The sequence below is a fragment of the Helianthus annuus genome, chromosome 15 (genome assembly GCF_002127325.2).
Source record: "Helianthus annuus cultivar XRQ/B chromosome 15, HanXRQr2.0-SUNRISE, whole genome shotgun sequence".
Taxonomy (NCBI): Eukaryota; Viridiplantae; Streptophyta; class Magnoliopsida; order Asterales; family Asteraceae; genus Helianthus; species Helianthus annuus.
The window spans coordinates 57,269,062-57,294,654 of NC_035447.2; the positions used below are offsets into that span (position 1 = coordinate 57,269,062).

The 25,593-nt window shown below is 36.1% G+C and overlaps 4 protein-coding genes and 1 long non-coding RNA gene across 5 annotated transcripts; all 5 read left to right on the top strand.

Annotated features, from left to right (window-relative positions):
- The first annotated feature begins 5,984 nt into the window (after positions 1-5,984).
- Positions 5,985-6,452, top strand: LOC110913773. Its single transcript, XM_022158592.2, has one exon. It carries the CDS (start codon positions 5,985-5,987, stop codon positions 6,450-6,452), a length of 468 nt encoding a protein of 155 aa, XP_022014284.2.
- Positions 6,453-8,993: 2,541 nt separating this feature from the next.
- On the top strand, positions 8,994-12,096 carry LOC118487459. Its single transcript, XM_035984331.1, has 4 exons — positions 8,994-9,485; positions 11,730-11,783; positions 11,856-11,933; positions 12,031-12,096. The coding sequence occupies exons 1-4, from the start codon at positions 8,994-8,996 to the stop codon at positions 12,094-12,096; spliced, it is 690 nt and encodes a 229-aa protein (XP_035840224.1).
- A 221-nt stretch (positions 12,097-12,317) lies between these two features.
- On the top strand, positions 12,318-13,275 carry LOC110911739. The gene is made up of 5 exons (XR_002577289.2): positions 12,318-12,467; positions 12,565-12,632; positions 12,716-12,772; positions 12,872-13,008; positions 13,117-13,275. It is a non-coding gene; the product is annotated as an uncharacterized LOC110911739 (long non-coding RNA).
- Positions 13,276-18,253: 4,978 nt separating this feature from the next.
- Positions 18,254-19,312, top strand: LOC110913774 (putative F-box only protein 15). Its single transcript, XM_022158593.1, has one exon. It carries the CDS (start codon positions 18,254-18,256, stop codon positions 19,310-19,312), a length of 1,059 nt encoding a protein of 352 aa, XP_022014285.1.
- Positions 19,313-21,088: 1,776 nt separating this feature from the next.
- LOC110913775 lies at positions 21,089-24,506 on the top strand. Its single transcript, XM_022158595.2, has 2 exons — positions 21,089-21,095; positions 21,199-24,506. The coding sequence occupies exons 1-2, from the start codon at positions 21,089-21,091 to the stop codon at positions 24,504-24,506; spliced, it is 3,315 nt and encodes a 1,104-aa protein (XP_022014287.2).
- Positions 24,507-25,593: the final 1,087 nt, after the last annotated feature.

Here is a 25,593-nt window from a genome sequence, read left to right on the forward strand (position 1 = left end):
CAAGACTATTGATTTAAGGCTCCAACCATCCCGGTGTTCAAGAGGAATGGGTTCCCTTGGCGGAGGTCCAGGGGCAACTTGGTTTATAGATAAGAACTATCAGGGCCGGTCCTGAGAATTCAGGTGCCTTGTCCGAGCCCAGAAAAACGTGCTCTTTAGGCGTTAACGAAATAGATAATGTAACCTAATACTTTTGCCGCTCACTATTATTATTACGAACCGACAACGGGGGTGAGTTTACGTCACATGTCTTGGGTGATTTTTGCAAACATAAAGGAATTACGCGTCAGTTTACCGCTCCGTACACCCCGCAACAAAACGGGGTGGTCGAAAGGAGAAATCGGACGATTTTGGGCACCACACGAAGTATGTTGAAGGCGAAGGGGCTGCCACAAATTTTTTGGGGTGAAGCGGTACATCACTCGATTTATCTTTTGAACCGATCACCGACAAAGGCTTTAGAAAACTCGATTACTCCGTATGAAAAGTTGAAGGGTAGAAAACCAGACCTCTCCTACTTAAAGGTATTTGGTTGTTTGGGTTTCGTGAAAGACTTAACTACCGGGCTGAAAAAGTTGGATGATAGAGGTGTGTTAATGGTGCATTTGGGTTCTCAACCGGGGAAGAAGTATCGTATGTTCGACCCGATTAAAGGACGAGTACATGTAGCTAGAAGTGGAGATATAAAGTTTGATGAAACAAAGAGTTACAAGTGGGAAAAGTACTTAAAGGGCTTTGATACAAGTAAACCGGGATGGAAAGAATTTATTATTCATGCTGAAAATAGCGACCAAACAGATCAGTCAGCAACAGCACTTAGCGACCAGTCTGATCAGTTCGCGACAGATCAGACTTTTAGCGACCAGTCTGATCAGTTAGCGACACAATCTGACCAGTCAGCGACAGATCAGACTTTTAGCGACCAGTCTGTGACAAACCAGTTTTTAGCACGTCGACAGGTTCAGAAGGCTCGTATCAGGTCCAGAACAGGTTCCAAATGCAACAAATGATTCAAATGAGTTGCGAAGGTCGATGAGACAGACCGTAGTGCCTAAAAGGTTCGATGATTTTATCGTAGAAGGGTTACCAGGTTCTTCAAGTCAAAGTCCAAGTTTGGAAGAAGGAAATTTGTTACTTTCAATTGATGACGAACCAATGAACTTTCAGGAAGCAATAAAAGAAGATCATTGGAAAAAGGCGATGGATTGCGAGATAGCTTCAATTGAAAAAAATAAAACTTGGAAGTTGGTTAACCCTCCACCGAATGTAAAACCCATTGGGGTGAAGTGGGTGTACAAAGTAAAAAAGGATGCAAAAGGGTCGATAATAAAGTATAAGGCACGACTTGTGGCTAAGGGATATGTCCAAAGGTTTGGGATTGATTATGAGGAGGTTTTTGCACCGGTCGCACGTATTGAAACCGTAAGGCTTATGCTTGCTTTGGCGGCTAACCGGGGTTGGGAAGTACACCACTTAGATGTTAAGTCGGCCTTTCTTCACGGTGAGCTAAAGGAGGATGTTTATGTTCATCAACCAGAGGGCTATGTGAAACGGGGTCAAGAACGCCAAGTTTATAAGTTGATAAAGGCTTTGTATGGGCTTCGTCAAGCACCAAGAGCATGGAATACACGACTCGACTCGGCGTTAAAGGAACTCGGTTTTACTAGGTGCAAACACGAGCAGGCGATTTATAGACGAGAAAGGAACCAACGTCTGCTGTTAGTTGGTACCTATGTTGATGACTTAATTGTGATCGGGGCAACAAATCAAGACATAGTTGACTTCAAGAAACAAATGGAAGCTCGCTTTGAAATGAGTGATCTTGGTTTACTCCATTATTATCTCGGGATCGAAGTTAATCAAGGTGTTCGGGGAATTAGCATCAAGCAATCCGGGTATGCAACTAAAGTTCTAAAACAGTTTGGTTTATGGGAAAGTAACTCGACCCAGTTCCCACTTGATCCTGGATTAAAGTTGACGAAAAAGGATGAAGCCAAGAAGACTGATCCAACCGAGTATCGAAAGGTTGTTGGATGCCTACGCTACTTAACCCACACACGACCGGACTTGTGTTATTCGGTCGGTTATGTTAGTCGTTTTATGCAAGAGCCAACACAGACTCATGCTCAAGCCGTGAAGCAAATCTTGAGGTACTTAAAGGGGAGTATCGACCTCGGTATATTCTATCCAAAAGGTGGAACCAAGACGTTACATGGGTTTAGCGATAGTAGTCACTCAGTGGATGACGACGATGGGCGAAGCACAACAGGAGTAGTCTTTTATTATGGTGATGCACTTATTACGTGGAGTTCTCAAAAACAAAGCACTGTTGCATTATCATCTTGCGAGGCGGAGTTCATGGCGGCTACCTCAGCCGCGTGTCAAGCGTTGTGGCTTCGAGGATTGCTATCGAAGATAACCGGTGAAACGGAGAAGGTGGTGACAATAAGGGTGGATAATTTATCGGCTATTGCTTTGATGAAAAATCTGGTATTTCACGGAAGGAGTAAGCACATACATACGCGTTACCACTTTATACGGGAATGCGTTGAACGGGAGCAAATTAAAGTGGAACACGTGAGCGGGGATTTACAACGGGCCGACATCCGTACTAAAGCCTTGGCACGGTTGAAGTTCATCGAGATGAGAGGGCTCATTGGTGTCACAAGATTAGGGGGGTGATTGTTAGTCTAATCTTGTCTAAGTTCGGGTAAAAAGTGACCGACTTACAAAGCTCGGGTAAAAGTGACCGAGTCACAAACTTAGGGGTTTTTTGAGTTAGTTTTTTAATCCTAATTTGAGTCAAAATAGGTTTCTTGTTTAGGTTATATATAAGGGAATTTATGTAACCAGATATGTACGATCATTAATAATAAGAAGAGTGAATTTTGATTCAATACCTGTGTACACGTCTATACCAATTGCTATGACCTTACACCGTTCGGTATACGTCTTATTTACTTACTGCCAAACGATTCGTTATTAATCTTACATTAAAAACACCATCTATTCATTAACAATCATAAACTGTAAGGTTGATTACTTGCAGCCTAGAATCAAGAGTAGTCTTCAAGGACCATACAAATTAATGGGTTTTTATTGTTCATGGATTTGCTAGCAACAAAGATTTGAAAGAATGGTAAGGTTTCATTTGAAATTTGTTGATTCTTCTGTCTTACTTTGCATATTTCTTCTTAGGTGGTTATAAGTTTCAATGCAACTAATTAGTCAACAGTGGTTTTCCATGGTAGTAGCCTTTTTTCAATCATCCCATTAATTCCTCTTATCATTTGTTCTCTTGAGTACCATATGAATCAAGTAGAAAACAAACCTAATCTATTAGCTTTGACTTTATTTTTCAGAATGAATAATCTTTTATGTCTGTTCAAATGGGTCGGGTTGGATTAGGCTGACCATCCCACTTTTTGACAGGTTTAGACATTCTAAAGTAACTAAGAATCTTGTTATTAGCTGGTTATGAATGTAGCTCTTTTATGTTCTATTGTGTTTTGAAGAAACTGAAACATGGAAAATCAATTGTTGATAAGTCTTTTTGTTGAAACTAGTACAGGTATTTTTTATCATCTAAGCAATTAAACTGATGTTGCCTTTACTCCATCAAAGCTGTCTAGACATTTGGTGTCTAGACATTTCTACCATTTATAGTATAATGTATATGTATGTGAATAACTATAGTTGAAAATATATCTTTATGACCTTTAGAACTGTTTAAAATTTTAACGAGTGAATCTATTTGACGTGTAATGGTGTATATATTTGTCAAAAAATTTAGTTTCTTAATCAATAAATTGTTGGGTTGGAATATGGCTTTTATTTTATATTGTATATATTTGTCAAAAAAAATTATCACATTAATCAATAAAATAGTGTATTAGATTGTGTATAGAGGAGGAATCCCATAATCGTTTAAGTTGCTACTTTAGCAGATATAGTTGGTGACGAAATGAATTGGGTGACAGATGCGATATGTGTGGGTCATTATCTTTATATCTATTATAAATAGGGATAGTAATGGACTGATAATGGTAATCGTTAGTTTGTTAACAAATACTTGTTGGGACTTCCTGGCACATTTCATCTTCAACTGAATATTTTTAACACTAGAACAAAGCATTATTGGAAAAGGGTTAATGGGAATAAAAATAAAACTTCAATTTTTTCGGGTATGTTGTTTTCGTAATTAGACCAGTTCTTTTTTTTTTTGAGCGGCAAATTTCTTTTATTCTTGTCGTCTATGGGACTTGAACCCAATACCTCTCCCTACCAAACCCTAAGTGTTTTGGACCACCACCCTATTGGTAGTTGGACCCGTTGACACCTAATATCATACTTGAGACTGTAAATTTTATTTTATTAATCCTATACCTAAATACTTGTTCCATTAACTGTCTCCAATGTCTCAGGTATTGCCGTCGCCCGTCGGGTCTCATCATTTTTTGCCATACCTAGATTGCGATATTGACTATAGGGTCTTAAGATCTTATATAATCCGATGGGCTTTGTTTAAAATAGTGAATTATAAATTGCAAACAAACTTTGTTAAGATGAAATGAGCTTGAATTTCATATACAAACAAAGTTGTAGTAGGCTCGCAAGTTTAGGTGATTGATATCCATTACAAATGTTTAGAGACTAGCAAGTAACTAAGCCCAAACTCCTTTACAATCACTCAGAACTTGCAGCAAATAAAATGAAAGAAACATTTAAAATATAAAATAAAATGAAAGAAACATTTAAAAAATCTATCTCCTAACTCAAAATTAACCCATTTCGTCCAGTACACTGAGTTTCTTAGCCTTGCAGTTGATCCACAAAAAAGACAAAGCTTGTACCTCTCCAAAAATTGAGTCAATGTTGATGCGTTTGCCTGAAAAAATAAGTTCGTTTCTTGTCTTCCATATGTCAAAATTATGGATTGAACGAGTCTTTTTTAAGTGTCGACATCGTCAAATGTTTGTATAATTCCACAAATCTTTCATCGTAAATGCAAACAACCGAGTTATCTTGTACCATACACTCACTTTATGTATAATGCATGAGACAAGGGCTTTTTTAAGATACCAAAACGGTTAGAACTTTGTTTTGCTTTAACACTACAATAAATATTATACAAATAAGAAAACTATCAGAGAAACGGATAACCGCAATGTAAAGTAAGGATGGACATTTGGTACTGGATACCGGTACCAAATTTCTCTTAGTGATTTATTTTCGGTACCAATTCGGTACCCACTTTTTGGTGTTTTCGGTACCGCCACTTTTGGTTTGGTACCAGTATTTTACCGAATTTTACCTTAAAATAATGGTACCATCCCGGTACCGATACAATATCGTACAGAGCATTTTAGATACATGTATCCATATTTGGCGATTTTTGATACCGGTATTTTCGGTACCGTTACCGAGCTTATCCCTAATGTAAAGTGTCGCTCCCGCCGCATCGCGCGGGCACCCTACTAGTTCAACATAACGTTTAACAAGTATTGAGATGTAGACGATGTCGCTTTTCTTGGGAAATGGTCGCTCGATAATGCTCTAAATCTAAACCTCTGAAGAATATTAAGATGTTTTTTCTTGGCTTCGGGTCTTAAAGTAAACCTAGCAAAGTGTTCTATGTTCGGTGTTGGGATAAATGACGAGGAGATAAAAGTCATGGCGGATTACATGAATTGTAAAAAAGGATCATTTCCGTTCAAGCACTTGGGATTGATCGTGGGAGCAAATATGAATCTTATACGTAACTGGAAACCGGTTATTGATATATTCAAGTCTCGGTTATCAATTTGGAAGGCCAAAAGTGTGTCGTATGGAGGTAGAATCACATTGCTTAAATCGGTATTGAATTCTTTGCCTACGTATTTTTTCTCATTGTATAACCTCCGGCGAAAGTAATTGATACGTTGGAAAGAATTAGAAGAGCGTTCTTTTGGAAGGGATCGGATGACAATTCTTATACGAGTTGGATGGCATGGGAGAAAGTCATTGCCCCTATCGAATACGGTGGTCTTGGCTTCGGTTCGCTTCGTGACGCCAACTTGGCGATGTTGTCAAAATGGTGGTGGAGATTTAAAACGGATAAAGATGGTATTTGGAGAAGAGTTATATGGTCGGTCCACCATAATGCGAGGTCGTGGTCTCCTGTCCCAGCAAAAATTTCTATCCCCGGTCCGTGGAAGCAAATTGTGAGTGTCCAACAACCTCTTACTTTAGTTGGTATAAATCTGCAGGATCTTATTTGGTGTAATGTGGGCTCCGAGTCAAAGGCTTTGTTTTGGTTGGATTATTGGATTGGTACACAACCTCTTTGTACTATGTTCCCTCTCCTGTTCGCTCTTGAAGTTGATAAATTGTGTAGTATTCCTCAAAGGGTGGTTTGGGAATCTGGGGGTGCAAGTTTAGACGTGGTTATGGAAAAGGAATTTAATCTGTGATGATGAAGTGTTTGAACTAAAACCTCCTCGACATTCTCAGTTCTTTTCGACCTCATGATGGACCGGACACTTGGATCTGGAAGATGCAGCCCTCTTTCGGCTTCTCGGTGGCTGCGATCAAACAGGCAGCCGAGAGTTTTAATAGAAACATTCCTGTCACACCCCAACCAATGGCGGAAACATCGGGATGAGACGAAGTGTGAAGATTGCTCGAGACATCATAAGACTATTTGTGACAATAATTTAATAATCCAAGTTTCATTTCATAACTTCAACTAGTCAACATTACAAGAAATTCCAAATACAACAAGTTTAACCAATACAACATGATAACATAACAAAATTTGATACAACATATTCAACCCTAACGTCTATATGTGTATCTAGGCATCAACGCTACTTCTTTTATAGCATCATCATCAACCTGTAACATGTTTAAAATACAATTCAATGCAAAAGCAAAGGCGAGTATACAAGTTTGGTACGTACATAGCATAAGATAAAAAGTGTGAACAATTCCTCATGGCAAGCATATGATTCAAGATAAACATTAAATATGGCATGTGTCTAACATATCAAACCAAGAAAACGCAATATGCTCAAGACATAACCTCAAGTTTACGGGCGGGTCGTTAATCCTATAGCGCTACATATGTCAAGGTTTGGCTCGTACGAAGTTAATGATAAGTTCAACACATAAGAATAACCCAAGTTTAAAGTATCAAGTCATCACGTATACAAGCATGTTATAGGAACGTTCATGTGTTTAACAAAGTGTTCATGTGTAAGTTTTTCAATAGGTAAACATGTTACACCCCAAAAGTGGTAAAAGTAAAAAAAAGGGGGAAGTACGAGTATACTCACGGTTTACAAGTGGTGACTTGAAGTTCCGAGAGCAAGTTTGTGGATGAATTAGTTCGGAGCACCTTGTCCTTCTACACAAGGAAACGTAGGTGTGTGAGTTTGGCGTATAACGGAAGATTATAGATTCGGGGTTTTTAAAATATAGAAAGTAACATAGGTGAAAATAATCATCTTGTACACATAACTCTTGTTCTTGACACTATTGAAACTCAAAAGAGTTGGTATGATTTCATGGATTCTAAGATCCATTAGAGTCGTAACAAGGGCATGGTCATAGATGATGTAACGTCCACTTAACAAATAACTATTAAGTCATCATCAAGTCTTAGTTACTTAGATGTATACATATAGAATAACTTAGATATTATATAGTTTACAAGTCTTAAGATTCAAGCATGAGGTAGGAGATTAATGTCTCCATTTAGGTACCTCTTTGTGTCATAGAATACATACATGAGGTAGGAAGAACAAGCTTCCATTTAGGCACCTCTATTGTTCACCACTACACTTGTTGTTATAAACAACAAGGAGGGTCATGAACATACAAGTATCAAGGTATTAACAACAACTAATCTATAGCAAAACATCAAGTAATGAGTGGATTCTTATGAAGGATAGCCCAAGCTAATCCAACCATCACACATTCAACAAGTTTCACACTTGAACATTACTTGTGGGTAAAACCCTAATTAAAAACAGAAAGTTTATGAGGTTTTAACCTCTGATTTAGATGTCTCAACCATGTTTTTAAGCTTAACCAACCATAAGAGGGGTTGTAAGCATTAGGACATTGGTTTGAGATGTGTTTCACACAAGTTAGATGAAGTTTGCATAAGTTTGAAACAAAACAGAAAGTTTTTGGTCAATTTCGGAGCAATTCCAGGTCTGATTTCTCCAAGGAGAAGTCTAGGAATCGAACCCCATGATTATACAAGCAAGTAGGAAAAAGAATCGAGTGAATCGGATAAGAATTGAGTGAGTTATGCTCATTTTCGTGAAGGGGTGTCAATCTACTCGAACCTTTGCTTTCAGCTACGGTTTGGAGGATGTTTTGAGAGTTTTTAGTGTTGCAAAAGTGGTAGGGAGGCTGGTTATAAGTGGTATTTATAGGGGGAAGGATTAGGGTTTCAATGGGTTGGGCTTTGGAAGTGTTTAGAAGGGGTTACACCTTGAAACTAGCCCACAAAACCCAACTATATGGGGCTGAATTTTGCTGAATTTGGGCTGCCATGTTTCTTTATTTTTTTATTTTTTTTTAAAACATTATAATGAGTAATTTTGTTAGTTAAGTTGTGTAATAATATGCAACAATGTTTCCCCTAACTTGTAATAAGGTGAAATATGAAATAAAACATGATTTAACTAGGTAAAAAGTGTAATGTACAAGTATGTAACATGTTTGTAAGTGACAAGTATATGTCACATATTTACAAGTTCAACATATGTTTGTAAGTATCACAAAGAAGTATCAAATGATCTCATGATTAATCGTATTATGGTGTATGTATAGTATGTAACAAGGAAATGCAAGTTTTCATTCATGATCAAAATCTCGAGTTTACAACGAGTACTAGAAGGAACGAGTACAATGATACAAAGCTTCCAAAATTAGCAACACGAGTAAGACAAGCTATAAATAGAAAGTACAAAACACAGGGCGTTACAATTCCAGATTTCATGTTTTTTTGGAATAGCTTGGTTCCGAAAAAGGTAGGCATTGTCTCGTGGCGTGCCTTATCGGAACGGCTTCCAACAAAAGCTGCATTGGTGACTCGAAATATAGATGTGGGGAATATATGCTGCCAGCTATGTAATGATTACCCGAAAACTAGTGATCATTTATTTGCGGCATGTCACTTTTCGCAAGCGATTTGGTTGGTGATTGCACAATGGTGTAAAATCCCACCGCTGATTTTGTTTAGCCTTAAGGATGTGGTGGATATTCGATTTGCTGTATCGGGTTCGAAGAGAAAAAAGAAGCTCATCAACGCCATATTTCAAGTTGTGATTTGGAGTATTTGGAGGTTGAGGAATGAGGTCATCTTCCGACAGGTTGAGCCAACTATGTCAAGGGTGATAGAAGAATCTAAATCAATGTCATTCTTGTGGATTAAAAATAGGCTAAAGTCGGCTAATTGGTCTTGGGGCGAATGGAGAAACTTTAGTTTTGTAATGTAGTTGGTATGTAGTTCTTTAATCTTGTATTTGGCGGATTGGTGTCCATTGTATATTTGGTGTCTAGCTTCTTGCTAGTTTGGTAATAAAAAATTTTCGGTTGGATGTTAAAAAAACAAGTATTGATTTATTGAATTACTTTACACACCGATAATATTTGAAGTTAAAGATTCTCGAAATATTCCAAATGGGCGAATTTATGGACCCAAACCTCATTGAAAGCCCAAAATGTCATCGGTCCGTGTAAACAAGATAACTAATTAATTTGTAAGCAATCAACCACACACATGGCCTCGCTGGACGATCACCATAGCTGTTACTTTCAATTAATTAAAGCCCTAATTTAATACCATCATTTCTTTACCATTTTTAAATGAATTTGAATAATAACAACCCTCAATTGTTTAAACATTTCTCTATGATGATATGTTAGTGAGTCACTCGAAACCGACTTACTAAAAATCGAATTGACTTGAACTTGATTCGATTTGAACTCAAACAAGTTCGACCCCATACTTCAGTTAATGAGCTTGGGCTACCTTGCTAGTCTAATTTCTAAACAAACATATTTTTTTTGTATACTTATTATTTAACATATTTATTATATATTTCTATAATAATTATATATAGGGTGGGGATAATGTACATTAATTCAAAAATGTGAGAAGTGTTTTAAACCATTAGATCAAAGATCTAATGGTAGAGATCAATAGAGACCAAATTATAAATTGTGTTTTAATTATTTGGACTGATTTGAAAATTGTAGGGGTAATAATGTCTTTGTATATGTTTCAAATTAGGTAACCTCTCCTAAATTCTAGCGATTCACCCCTAAAATCTAGCGATTCAATTTTAAACTTATTTTAAAATTTGGACATTCTAAAAAATCCATAAATATGTGACTGCTACAAGAAATATATAACACTATACATCCATCATATAACACTATATAACACCATATAACACCGTATAACACTATGTAACACCATATAACACTATGTAACACTATATAACAATATATAACACTATACATCTATCATAGACATGCTATCAGACAAATATAACACTATATAACTCTAAATAGCACTATATAACACCATATAATACCATATAACACACCATATAACACTATACATCCACTATATAACACTGTATAACACCATATAACACTATGTAACATTATATAACACTATATAAAAAAATATAACACTATACAGTTCTGAACGAGATGACACAAATTCGTAGATTAATTCTTAATTCGTATTCCTATAATTAAGGTTGGCGGTTATGAAATGTTATCGATTAATTAAATCAATAAGAAAATTACTTGTTTACCCTTTTGAATTAATTTAGATTGAGGGCACATGCCATCACCACAATATTTCTCACCTTTCTCACACTTTTAGATTAATGTACATGATCCTCTACATATATATATCTATACTACTTTATAAAGCATATAGGAAGGATAGAATGGTCTTTTGCCACTTTACAACTCTTTAAAGCCCATTGTACAAACCTCTTAAGCACAAGTGTTGAAAACTTGTTTTCAACACCTGATGATACCACGCGGATCTTAGCGGATCTACTTGACCCGGTTTTTGTTTGATGGATCCAATATATTCGTATTATCACAGTTTACAACCACAATTTCATCCGCCGCTCCACATTTCTTTCACTTTCTAAACCCTAGATCCTCCACCGCATAACTGAAGCACCTCCACCGCATAACTGAAGCACCTCCACCGCACCTCCACCGCACCTCCACCGCTCATCCATGGAACCTGTCTTTGCCATCACCGTCTTCTCCCCTTTCATCCATGGAACAGGTCATGTTTTTAACCCTATTTTGTACGTTTTTTTTTTAATCTTTGTCAGATCTGTGATAATACTTTTAGATCTGTTTTAATACTTTTAGATTTGTGATAATACTTTTAGATCTGTGATAATACTTTTAGATCTGTGATAATACTTTTAGATCTGTGTTGGTTTTGTGATTATTTTAATGTTCTGTGAATGGATCAACATTAGGGCTTTTTGTTTGATAATTAGGGCTTTGTCAGATCTGTGAATGGACCAATTTTAATTTCTTGCATTAGGGCTTTGTCAGATCTGTGATAATACTTTTAGATCTGTTTTAATACTTTTAGATCTGTGATAATACTTTTAGATCTGTGAATCTGTGATAATTCTTTTAGATCTATGATAATACTTTTAGATGTGTGATAATACTTTTAGATCTGTGTTGGTTTTGTGATTATTTTAATGTTCTGTGAGATTTATAGAGAAAACGTAATTTCTGTTTCATAATTAGGGCTTTTTGTTTGATCTAATCGGTTACTGAATTATGGTTTTGTTTGTAAGGAGAATCCGATTGCAAGCTCACCGGCGAAGGAAGCATACAGGAATCGGCTGGCGGACAGCCTCAACATGGGAGTTATGGTGAGTGCATGCACATACCAAATAGTCATCGCTTAATATGATTTAAATTTGAATCTCTCTAATTAAAAGTAGTTTTGCTGTTACTTTGTTTTTTTAGGATTGGTTTGATCCAATTGCTGATTCGACTACTAGCCATCTCGACCTGATTCCCCACATGGTTTAGGGGTAATTGATTTTGTTTTTGACGTTTAAAGGTTTTAAAAATCATTGAATTTTGTATTAAATGGGAATTTCGACATCATTTCAGGAGAAGTTTAAAACAACAGGACTATGGAAGGATATACGGTGCTACATTGACAGTCAAGTGAGACCCCATCTCTTTGTTTAAAGTTCAAACACATAATTTGTTTTCAGTTTTTAATTTTCAATGAATTATACGAAAACGTAATTTCTGTTTCATAATTAGGGCTTTTTGTTTGATCTAATCGGTTACTGAATTATGGTTTTGTTTGTAAGGAGAATCCGATTGCAAGCTCACCGGCGAAGGAAGCATACAGGAATCGGCTGGCGGACAGCCTCAACATGGGAGTTATGGTGAGTGCATGCACATACCAAATAGTCATCGCTTAATATGATTTAAATTTGAATCTCTCTAATTAAAAGTAGTTTTGCTGTTACTTTGTTTTTTTAGGATTGGTTTGATCCAATTGCTGATTCGACTACTAGCCATCTCGATCTGATTCCCCACATGGTTTAGGGGTAATTGATTTTGTTTTTTGACGTTTAAAGGTTTTAAAAATCATTGAATTTTGTATTAAATGGGAATTTCGACATCATTTCAGGAGAAGTTTAAAACAACAGGACTATGGAAGGATATACGGTGCTACATTGACAGTCAAGTGAGACCCCATCTCTTTGTTTAAAGTTCAAACACATAATTTGTTTTCAGTTTTTAATTTTCAATGAATTATACTAATTGTGATACTCTTATTGTGCAGCTCTACGGTTTGTAGGTTGAAGTTTGCTTAACACGCTTCAACCGTCGAACTTGGTGCGGCTCAATTGAATAAGGAATGAAGTAGGTAATGTACCTAGAATCTTGGCAGAAGGAAGCGACTGGAGTTTGTTTTTTAAGGTATTTACCGATTTTATTTACTTAATATTTAATGCATCTTTCCTGTTGTCATCGTATAACGTATTTATTTGTTCATGAGCTTTTTGTTTCTTGCCCCTTCTCCTGCAGGTAGTAATTTCAATCTATCTTTTCAAGTTGCTTGTGGTGAACAACTTTCCCACATCAATGGGAGTAGGTATGATTTTTGCTCTTTTTCTCATTGCTTCATGCTAGGTGCTTGGCCGGTTAGGCGGGCTGTGTAACGGGCCAAAACTACGGGCAGGTCGACCCAAAACACGTTTCGAATGGTTTTGATAAATAATTAGGGTGTCCAATATAAGCACAGATTTTGTATCATTATTATAATATACTACTTTGAATAAACTGATTCAAAAATTTTATGTACTAAAAGTACACTTTGCACGGCTGTCGACCTATTTGACTTGCTTGCCACATTTTTTTAGCTAATTTATTGTTTGACCCGTTAGATATAAACATAGTCGGAATTGGATCGACCCGTTTGTAAGTGTTTGACCCGTTTGCTGTTACTTTGTTTTTTAGGATTGGTTTGATCCAATTACTTTGGTAGTCTATATAATTTGTGTGCTTTATAATGGTCTTTTTTGTATTTAAAGAAACTAACTTTGTTATTCTATTTTAACCATGAAGCATGATGGTCTGTTTTGGTTTCTTATGTGTGTTATATTTGTATTTTTAAGCTTGATTCTTTAGGGGATTTAGGGGAAAAATTAAAGATTTTGTGTGTGGAGATATAATTAGTTATATGTGTTTTTATGTTTTGATTATGCAGATTTGAAATATTATAAAAATTCAACTGGCTTTGTTTTACTGTTGTTTCGAATTTTGAAATAAGAATCTAGGTTAAAAGCTATATAGTTTGTGTGCTTTATAATGGTCTTTTTTGTATTTAAAGAAACTAACTTTGTTATTCTATTTTAACCATGAAGCATGATGGTCTGTTTTGGTTTCTTATGTGTGTTATATTTGTATTGGATGTGAAGTGTGTTTAGTTAGAATCCAACTTCAACTTATAATCCAAAGACAATTCAAAAAGCAAGTCATGTCAGTAGCTTTTCTTTGACTTTTGTCCTTTTTGTTTTTTTACTACTTACCACTTCTTTACATGTCAACCTTTTCAACAACCAAGTCATATCAGTATCCAAGATTTTACTGTTGTCTCTTGCTTGGTTCAGTGTCTATAAGTACACAAACCCTCAACTACACTCAACTGACTACTGCTTTTACATCTACAGCTGTAAAGCAACATTTTACTGTTTTGTGAAAGAGAGCATGCTTGCTTCAGTCTCTACAAATACTTCATCAAGCTCAACACTATACAATCACTCAACTCAGACAAATTAAACTTTCACATTGTAAGTTTATCTCAGTTGAACTAAATCCTACTTTTAAGTCTTGCATCAATTAAACCTTCAAAACATCAACCTAACAACTTCTATTTTACTTCGATTTCAGAATATATTGACTCTTTGCATCTGGATCTTGCGTTGTTCCTCGGCTCTCACATCAAGGTTTCACATTTTTTGTTGGCTTTTTACATCTGCCTCTTGCATTATTGTAAGTTCTTCCAAATTTCTTGGTTTTTTGATCTGTATTGTTTAACTGCCTCTTTGTTTTTTGGGCTGTTGATATGTACCAGTGACTCATGTGTTGGTTTTATTTTTCTTTCTTTCATATTTGCTGTTTGCTGTTTCATATTTTTCTTTATTTATCATATTTGCTGTTTGCTGTTTATGGTATGCATATTGCAAAATCACCCTCTTCTGGTATATCAAATATATTAGTGTTCGTTCTTTTATTAAATATATTAGTGTTCGTTCTTTGATAAAAAAGAATAATTCAGGTATATCAAATATATTAGTGTTCGTTCTTTTTTGGGTTCAATTAAAAGGATTTAACTGTCCACACTGTATAGCCTGGAATAGGTTATACAACCCCCTTCCAACACACACATAGTTTGCAACAATGAAAAGTTTAAGTGGGCTGGAACATGATTTATCTCACTAATATTTTCATAAAATAAATTTAAAACCACAAATTATTTATGTAATTATAGTCGCTAAGAAGGCTGTTGTCTATTGATGGGCTGAGCTGTCATACAAATGTGCGTGACTGGAGTTTTTTTGGCAACCAGCTCCACACCAGTGACTACATTATTTAGTTGCATGATAAACACAATCACACAAACGATGCATATAGTCACAAAAATAACAACATTAATACACCGCTATTAATCTACCCGACCAATTAATCATACCTTTCATATACATATAATTAAGTTAAAATATTTATTTTAGTTGTTATATGTTATTGTTCTTTTCCTTGTATGAAAATATCTTTGAAAAAGAATGTCACCAACTCACCTAAGTGAAGTATGTGTAAAGTATGGAAAAAAGATTTGACACGTTTTTTTGTAATGGACTTGACACATTAAACGTTTAGGTTTTTAATTTCTTGTTCTAATTTCTTTGTGTTTTGTTGAGTTGTTAATTTGTTTCTAAAGTTAAATCGTTTTAAATCGTTTTATACAGTCAGTTAAATCTTTTATTTAATATATACACATATATATATTGTTCTTTTCTATATATATATAACATAAGTAATGATTAAGAAAATAACCTGAATTAAAGGATCATCACAAGCACTATCAATCAATCGTCCCCGTCCAATTAAAACAGAGTAAATGTGTCCTATGTACAAGCTCAGCCACTTCCTGTAGTAAAAAGGAAACGCCTTTTAACTTAAGTATAGCCGGAGGATTACAACACATATGAGCTGTCATACAAATGTCCGTGACTGGAGATAAACTAAAAACTGAAATGATGTTATGGTGTGTATACTTTTCAACATATTTATATACAAGTATACATATGTTGGTGTTACGGTGGGTATACTTTTTTTTTGCGAAATACATACAAGAGTCGCCATTATGAATTCTTATATTGCTTAACATATTGAATCAATAGCATGCTCAGTTAGGTGGGCATTATGAACTCTCGGATTTGATTTACTGACTGATATTGAATTTTTTTTATGGTCAAACACTTAAGAACTCAAACACTATCAATCAATCGTCCCCGTCCAATTAAACAGAGTAAATGTGTCCTGTGTACAAGCTCAGCCACTTCCTGTAGTAAAAAGGAAACGCCTTTTAATCAAACTATTTTTATTTGCTTTAAAATTGATCTTTATATACAATCAAAATTGTATTTTTCAGTTTATAAATCACTCCAAACAAATATCAATTGAGAGGTATGGGTGGTGGTTATCCAATTCCTATTGAACCACAAGGATCAACAAACCCACCTCCGGTGTCAAACCCACCTCCGGTGTCAAACCCACCTCCGGTGTCAAACCCACCTCCGGTGTCAAACCCTCATCCGGTGACAAACCTTGAACACGATGATCCATTTGGTTGGACGGATGAAGAGTTGAATTGGGCGTATGACTATACATTCGCTCAACTACAATTTGGTGGACTACAAATTGAGGAGGGGCATCATCGTCCGGTGGCAAATACTCCTAAACTGCCTATGCATCCTCCACCTTCAAACCCCCCTTATGTGGAAAACCACAGTCAAACACAAGAACTACCGAGCTGGGCTGAAGGGTACGAAACTGACCCTGGGGCGGTTTACGAACCACCATTGGATGAAGAAATGGTTTGGGAACCTTAGAACAACTTTTACATTTCCTGTAGTTTTTTTTTTCTCGAATTAGTTTGAATCTTAATTATGTAAGTTTTAATTATGTATTACTTTAAATTTAAATTTGTTGTTGTTTAATTTTAATCATGTTTTAGTTTAAATTTAAGTTTCTGGAATTTTTATTTTTTTAGTTAACTAACATTAAACACTTAATAGGATATGTCTGATCATTTTTCCGTTGAAGAATTTTCATCATTGACAAATGATAGAGCATGGTATAATATAATCTTTGTTAAGGTGGAGTTTATTTGGCATGACGTGGATGAAAAGAGATTAGTGGTTATTTTTCTTGATCAACACGTAAGAACATTATTTTAATTTACTTTGTGTTATACGAGTAAGCGTTTTTCCACCACTAAATTTCTTTTCTTTTTAGAGACAAAAAATTGTTGCGTTCGTACCACAACATTTGATACACATATATAACGACGCGGCATTGATGGGTGGTTTTTTTTCCTTAAATCATTTCCAAATTGAGAATCTCAAATATCATGAGTACCCAAAGTACCAGAATTACGTGTTAATTTGGTCCGAGAAAAAAATTGTCATCAACGAATATACAAAGCTTTCTTCACTTATGCTTACGATTCCAAGGGGTGCTATTTTATATCCGTTGGTCCCTTCCATTATAGAATTGAAGCATGACAGGAGATCTCAAAAAATTATTGTTGGTACATATCCGACACTCTATCTATATTTTTTTATTAAATATATAAAAGTTTATATATGTATGTATAATATAGTGTATACGATTTGGGTGATTTTGTTATAGATGTGGTTGGGAGAATAATAGAAGGCAAACGTGATCGATGTTGTTTTGAACTTTCTCTTCGAGATAAGACGTAAGTTATTATTTATTATTAACATATTACAAACATAATATTTACATTATATGTAAGTAAATATTATTATTAGCAGAAGTTTAATCCAAAATCGTAATATACAGTGGTCACACAATACAAATGTTTTTGTCCGCCCTGAAGCCTTCCGATGTTATACATACCATTCGAGCCGTGCAACAAAAGTCTATCATATATGTATCGCGTGTCAAGTTGGTTCATCTACCAGATAGTATGTTATGATTTACACATCAACATTCTAAAAATTAGTTAGATTTAATGGCTCATGTAATTTAATAAAAGTTATATTTTATTTGTTATTTCAGTTAATATTTTGAAGTCTACGGAGTTGAGTACGATTACGTATGAACCAGATATGGTCGAGGCACGGGATATTTAAATTATGGATCGTTATCCAAGTTTGTGTTTAAGTTAGAAACATTTGGTGTTGTTATATGTTTAGTTGTTGAATATTAAAGTCTCTCTTGATGTTTCTTATTTTGCTTTTTTTTCCCCTCATATTGAAGTAATTGTAGAAGTATATTTTACTTTGTCTAATCTTATAATATGATATTACAAGTATGTTATATTACTTGCTTTACACGTATTTTTCACCTAACTATAATCTTCTTAGATTGGACAACTAAATAATCATTGTCTATGTTAAACGAAGGTATAACCATGGCTGACCTTCCTGTTCATACAATCGTGTTTGAGATATTAACGAGGGTGCCAGCGAAGGATGTAGGTCGTTCTAAGAGTGTATGTAAGCAATGGTACGCGTTACTGTCAACACAAGATTTCGTAAGGATACATTGTTCTCGCTCATTAGTTTCATCTAACCAGAGAGTTCTACTAATTGACGACCTAACATGCTCTGTTCATCCGATCATCTTTCAATCCAATGACTATGGGCCAAGCTCCATAGTTACATTTCCATTCCATCACCATAATAATGATGTCTCAATACTTTCACATTTGAACGGATTGTTGTGTGTTTGCTTGAATCATACATACGAGCTGCTTCTTTGGAATCCAACAACTACTGCTTTCAAGCATTTGTCAACCCCTGATTCTCATGGATTCTATATAAATAACCTTGATGCCATTGGTTTGTACGTTGACGCTGACGATGATTACAAGGTCTTGCATATAAAGCGTAGGAGTGGTGTACTTGGTGTCTATGTTTATTCTAGGGAAGTAGACTCTTGGAGAAGTATTCCTTTCATAACAAGACAAGAGTACCTAAGCCCTCATTTCAATTGGTCAGCTGGCACATTTTGTGGTGGTACTCTATATTTCACTGTTTGCGAATGTTGGGTTGGAGGTACGAATGTGGTGATTTGTTTTGATGTTAATTCGGAGCAGTTCAAGGAGATAAGCTTTCCACCCGTTCCTTCTACAGGAATGGTTCAAGGTGTTTTAGTGAATGTAAAAAATGAGCTTCACATGTTTGCTAGCACTGGCATGTTTGAGATGACAATTGACCTATGGACGCTACAAGGGGATTGCTGGATTAAGGTCTTATCATGTCCTCCGATCCCCCCGATATCATTGTCATTGTGGTGCGATATAACACATTATGTGACAAATGGTAATTGGTTTGTGATGACTAAATTAGGGAAGTTGTTTACAATTGAAATGGATATGAAGCCCTTCGAATGTTTTTATCCCGTTACTTGGTTTCGAGGTTTTAAGGGTGCGGTGTTTGTGGAGACCATTGTTTCACCAAGTATTTAGTTTGGCTTTCACTTAATGTTATCATTATGTATGTCAATATTTTAAGGATTTGTGTTTTTTTTCTCTAAGTCATGATATTCGGCTTAAGTCATGTATTTTAATGTTATCATTATGTATTTCAATGTTATCATTCAGTTTGTTTTTCTCTAAGTCATGTGTTTGAATGTTGTAATGATTTGAGAATTTCATCATCTATGATAATTCTCTTTTATTTAATTTGCAAGGTATTTGTCACTTTGTCAATTTACAATGACTAATGGACAACCAAACCATCGTAATCATGCTTCTAGCTCGAGCGGATCTACTAAAGCTGAAAAACGAAAAGAGTATCACAAAAGATACTATGCTGCACGCAAAGAAAATAACAAAGTATCTAAATTTGGGAGTGGTGATGGCTCCCAAAGTGCTTCATCAATATCTTTAATGAGTAATAGGTCAACAGAAAGGACGCCGTTAAGAAGTTTACAAAGTAATATTACTCAATTTACACAAACAACAAATGAGAACGCCTCAAGTGTTTCTACTATAAAACGCAAGGAGTACAATAAAGGATGTTCTAATACACGAAACGATAATGGAATGCGTATTTCAAATGGCAGTCAAGTCAACCAAACCCCGATAGATGATGTTACGCTGACAACCACATTCCCATCTGTAATTGACGAAGCTAGGCATAAAACATCACGAGGTTTCTATTTATTTAACAATGATTTCTTTTTTTTTTCGAACTCGACATCTTTTACAACCTTCATTACTTAATACACCAATTTTTTAGGTTTTCGAATTCATCCGCGTACTTTATTACCCCAATTTGCTGAAGTAATTGATCAACCTTCCTTCCAAGATGGGAGCGTGCAAGATGATCCTTATAATTTTGTTTACAATGGTGTACCTGGAGAGCATCGTGTTTTAAAGGAACGAGGTGCATGTCCTAATTGTGGAGCAAAACGATTTCAGTATGAATTTGATACCTTTTGTTGTATGAGTGGGAAAACTGTGTTAGCAAACTTAGAAATTCCAGAGGAATTGTACCGACTTTTCACGTCTCAAGATGAAATTGGAGATATGTTTAGGCAAAACATCCGTGCTTATAACACCAATTTTTCTTTTGCCTCAATGGGTGTGACATTGGATGATACATTGAACAATATGAGAGACGGCGTATATACTTTTCGTGCACATAAAGGAATATATCACAGAATCGACCAATTAGTTCCGAGGGATGGGACCCCTAGGTACTTGCAGTTGTATTTTTACGATCCTGATACTGAGTTAGATCACAGACTCCGATGGCCAAATCTTGATCGGCGTATTACTCAGATTTTAACACGTGTTCTTTCTACAAACCCATATGTCGATACATTTAGAAGACTTGCGGAACTAGGACCTCTGGACAACTATAGAGTCACTTTGAATACTTCGGTTGAACTTGACCAAAGGGTGTACAACCGACCAACGACATCGGAGGTATATATAATATTATATTAATTGCAATTATTTAATTGTATTGCTTATTTTACTTACTTATAGTTCACAATTATATAGGTTGCTGGTATTTGGGTTGAAGGTAATGACAATATCACTTCATATAAACGAAGTATTGTTGTGTACGGTAGGTCTGAATATAGTCAAACTATTCAGCCGTACTTCAGCTGTTACGATCCATTGTCGTATCCTCTATTTTTTCCTAATGGTGAGTCGGGTTGGCATGGTAACATACCACGTCAAGGAGTATCAATCAATGAGGTTCGCAACAATGACAACATCGAAGGAGAAATGGAAGGTACCAACAATTTGTTATCCTTTTTTAAGTGAAGGTCATAAAAATAGCGTAATGAGTTTTATTTTTATTAACTGTTTGTTTTTAATACATCTTGATCGTTCAGAGGCAAACACACGAAGTGGTAGAACAACCGTGGCTATGCGAGAGTACTACTGTTACAAGTTCCAGATTCGATCTACCGATAATCTGCTTTTGTTCGGTGGTAGGCTGCTACAGCAGTTTGTGGTTGATGTTTACATCAAAATTGAGACGTCACGCTTAGAATTTTGTGAGAGAAACCAGGCTAAGATTCGGGCCGAATTGTACCAAGGTATTGTGGATTGCGTCAATACTGGTGAGGTTCATGCAAACAGAGTCGGGAAAAGAATTGTGTTGCCTGCATCTTTCATCGAGGGGCCTCGCGACATGCGACGTCGGTTTCTAGACGCGATGACGTTAGTTCAAGATGACGGCAAGCCTGATGTATTCCTTACAATGACATGTAATCCTAAGTGGCCTGAGATATGTGATAACTTACATGTTGGTCAAACTGCTACAGATCGTCCAGACCTTGTTTCAAGAGTGTTCCGGGCTAAATTAGAAGATCTTAAGGATCAACTCTTCAAGAAACATGTCCTCGGGGAAGTTAAGGCATACGTCTATGTCATTGAATTTCAAAAGAGGGGTTTGCCGCATGCACATTTTCTCCTAATCATGTACCCGCAACACAAGATCAATAACGCGGACCATTATGATAAGGTTGTGTGTGCTGAAATTCCTAACAAACTAACACATCCCAGATTGCATGAGATGGTTGTCAAGCACATGATTCACGGTCCTTGCGGCAATTTACGATCAAGCAGTCCTTGTATGCAGGGTGATCCTAAAATTTGTCGTTTTCACTATCCTAGACAATTTAACGAACAGACGACACAAGGAGAAGATTCGTATCCGTTGTATCGAAGGAGAGACACCGGGATAGAAGTGGACCTACGAGGACAAACACTTGATAATAGATGGGTGGTCCCATATAACCCAAGGCTTTTGATGATGTTTAACTGCCACATGAATGTTGAAGTTTGCTCAAGTATAAAATATGTGAAATATCTTTTCAAATATGTTTATAAAGGACATGACAAACAGGTTATTCAAGTCGATCAAAGTGAGCCAGGGGTTGTTATTAATGAGATAAAAAGATTTCAAGATGCACGCTACATATCGCCCCCAGAGGCTATGTGGCGCATTTTTTCCTTCTCTCTTTCTCAAATCTTTCCTGCTGTTCTAGCCTTACAACTTCATCTCCCAAATAATCAGATGGTTAGATTTAGAGATGATGACTTGATGCCTAATATTGTTGATAGGGAAAGGGATAAGAGAACCATGCTAACAGCATTTTTTGATCAGAATAGAAACGATGAAACAGCAAGGGTACATTTGTATAAAGATTTTCCAAAACACTATACTTGGAATGGAAGCACACGCCGTTGGAGTCGTCGTTTCGGTAAAAAACAAAGAGGTCGTATCGTTTCCGCTAATCCAGCCGAAGGAGAAAGGTACTACTTACGCCTACTTTTGTCAAATGTCAGAGGGCCTACTTCTTTCGAACATCTTTGCACAGTTAATGGTCAACGGTGTGCGACATTTCGGAAAGCAGCTCTTGAGTTAGGCTTAATAGAAGACTATGAATATCTATCACAATGTCTCGAAGAAGCCTCTACGTTTCAGTTTCCCAATGCTCTTAGAAGGTTATTTGCGACCATAATGATTTTTTGCCAACCTGGAGATGTTCGAAAGTTATGGAATGACCACTTTGATTCACTATCTGAAGATCATCGGTTACACTGTCAAAGTATAGAACGAGTTCAAAATATGGCTCTTACCGAAATAAGTGTCTTGGTACAATCCATGGGTAAAAATTTCAATGAATTCGACCTTCCTAAGATAACTGACGATGTTAACTTACAAGATGCAGGTTATCGGGAGTTACAAGAAGAGTATGGGATTGTTTTGGAACCTGAACACTTGAGTGCCAAACATTCACTTAATCCGGACCAAAAAAATGTGTTTGATGAGATCATGATGCATGTTGATAATGATCTTCCAGGCGTGTTCTTTATTGATGGTCCAGGTGGAACTGGAAAAACATTTTTGTACATTGCCTTGCTTGCTGAAATTCGGTCACGTGGTCTTATTGCTCTCGCAACAGCTTCATCAGGTGCAGCGGCTAATAATATGCCAGGAGGTAGAACGGCTCACTCGAGATTCAAGATTCCTCTTAATCTTGAAAATAATTCAATGTGCAATATTAAAAAACAGAGTGGGGCCGCTAAACTGATTCGGTCTGCCAAAATAATCATATGGGATGAAGCGTCGATGGCTAAACGACAAGCGATAGAGGCAGTCGATCGTACATTCCAAGACATTATAGGTGTTAGTCTCCCATTTGGTGGAAAGATAATGGTTATGGGAGGTGACTTCAGACAGGTGTTGCCGGTTATCAAACGTGGCACTCGAGCACAGATTGTAGACTCCAGCGTACGAATGTCACCTCTTTGGTCTTTGACTAAGAAGATGCGGTTGACCATAAATATGAGAGCGCTGAAAGATCCATGGTTTTCTAAATTTCTTTTAAGAGTCGGCGATGGAACTGAAGAACCAATCGAAGGAAACTATATCCGCATACCCGATGACATGACAATTCAGTGCAACAACAAAGAAAACGCTATAAAAGAATTGATCCATGCCATCTTTCCATCAATTGAAGATAATGTATATTCTTCAGATTATATAATCTCTAGAGCAATATTGTCCACTAAAAATGATAGTGTTGACGAGATTAATAATCAAATGATTGAAATTTTTCAAGGGGAGGAAAAAGTTTATTACAGTTTTGATGAAGCTGAAGACGATCAGCGCAACTTCTATCCGGTCGAGTTCTTAAATTCGCTAAATGTTAGTGGATTGCCGCCTCATAAGCTTCATTTAAAAATTGGATGCCCAATAATATTGTTACGTAATATCGATCCATCACATGGCCTGTGTAATGGCACGCGGTTGATATGTAAGGGTTTCATGCGAAATGTTATTGATGCGGAAATTGCAGTTGGTCAACATGCCGGAAAAAGAGTTTTTTTGCCAAGAATCCCTCTAACCCTTTCTGAAGATGACATGTTCCCATTCAAGCTGAAAAGAAAACAATTTCCAATTCGACTTAGCTTTTCCATGACGATTAATAAAGCTCAAGGTCAAACAATTCCGAACGTTGGTATTTATCTACCGGATTCTGTATTTTCACATGGACAACTTTATGTCGCGTTATCAAGAGGGATTTCAAGACAAAGTACGAAGGTGTTGGTACATCTCGCCAAAGAATTCAAACAACGCGGAGTTTACACATCAAATGTTGTCTACCAGGAAGTGTTGCGTGATTAATTAATCGCATCCTTATAAAAAAGAAGGTAAGTTAGTAGATGTTGTGCCTTATTTGCTTCCAGAAATTACCTTTTAATTACTATTTTAAATCACTGTAAGTGTCTAACATTTTTTTTATGTGTTGAAATCTGGTACAGTAGAGGAGAAGATGCAAGAAAGTCATAAGCGAACGGATGTATTGGTAAAACAGGAAGAGATACAAGAGACTCCCCACATTTTGTTTTTATTGTTTTGTCCAGCTACTTGACTATTTTGAACTTTTCTTGTTTTTAATTACATCTACTTCCTTGTTTTGTACTCTTCTTGTAGAAGATCACCAAAGATTCGATAAACTAACAGAAAAACCAGTGTCATCATATCACGAATAAGAAAACTAACTTAAGTACTATACAATATATTACGAGACGACGGATAAACTAACGGTAAACAATTATACTATTGTAAATTGCCACTCCCGCCGCATCGCGCGGGTACGTGACTAGTATATATATATATAGATAGACAATATGGGAAATGTTTATTTGAGAAGAAATTTAATCTGAGAAGAAATAGCATAATGATAAAATATTAAATAGTTTATAACTCCTCCCATTAATTATGTTATCTCTCATTAATAAAGCAAAAAAAAAAAATATCCTACACATTTCAAAATTTATTCTACATATATCTTACACTTACCGAAATTTACCCTACGCATATCTAAATTTTCATACACATACTAAAATTTATCCTACACATGTTGAAAATTGTCTTTCACCCTAAATTATTTTATTTTGAAAGAGTATATTTAAAAGTGAGTTACAAGTTTTTAATTAGTTAGCTAATTAATTACAATTAGAAATTTACATATATGCACTTATTAATAACATTAAATGTCAATGACCTCTAGCTCAAGTGGTAGGAGGACTTGGATTCTTTATTGAAGACTCAAGTTCAATTCCCATTTGGTGCAAAAAAGGAGTGAGACACTGGTGAGCAGTGATAGGAGACCCAGGGAAACCTGGGTTCGATCCTTGAGCCAGACGGGTTTTACTGGTAATTTACCGTCGTGCCTACGGGCGGGTGGGTTACTTGGTTTTCCCCGAAA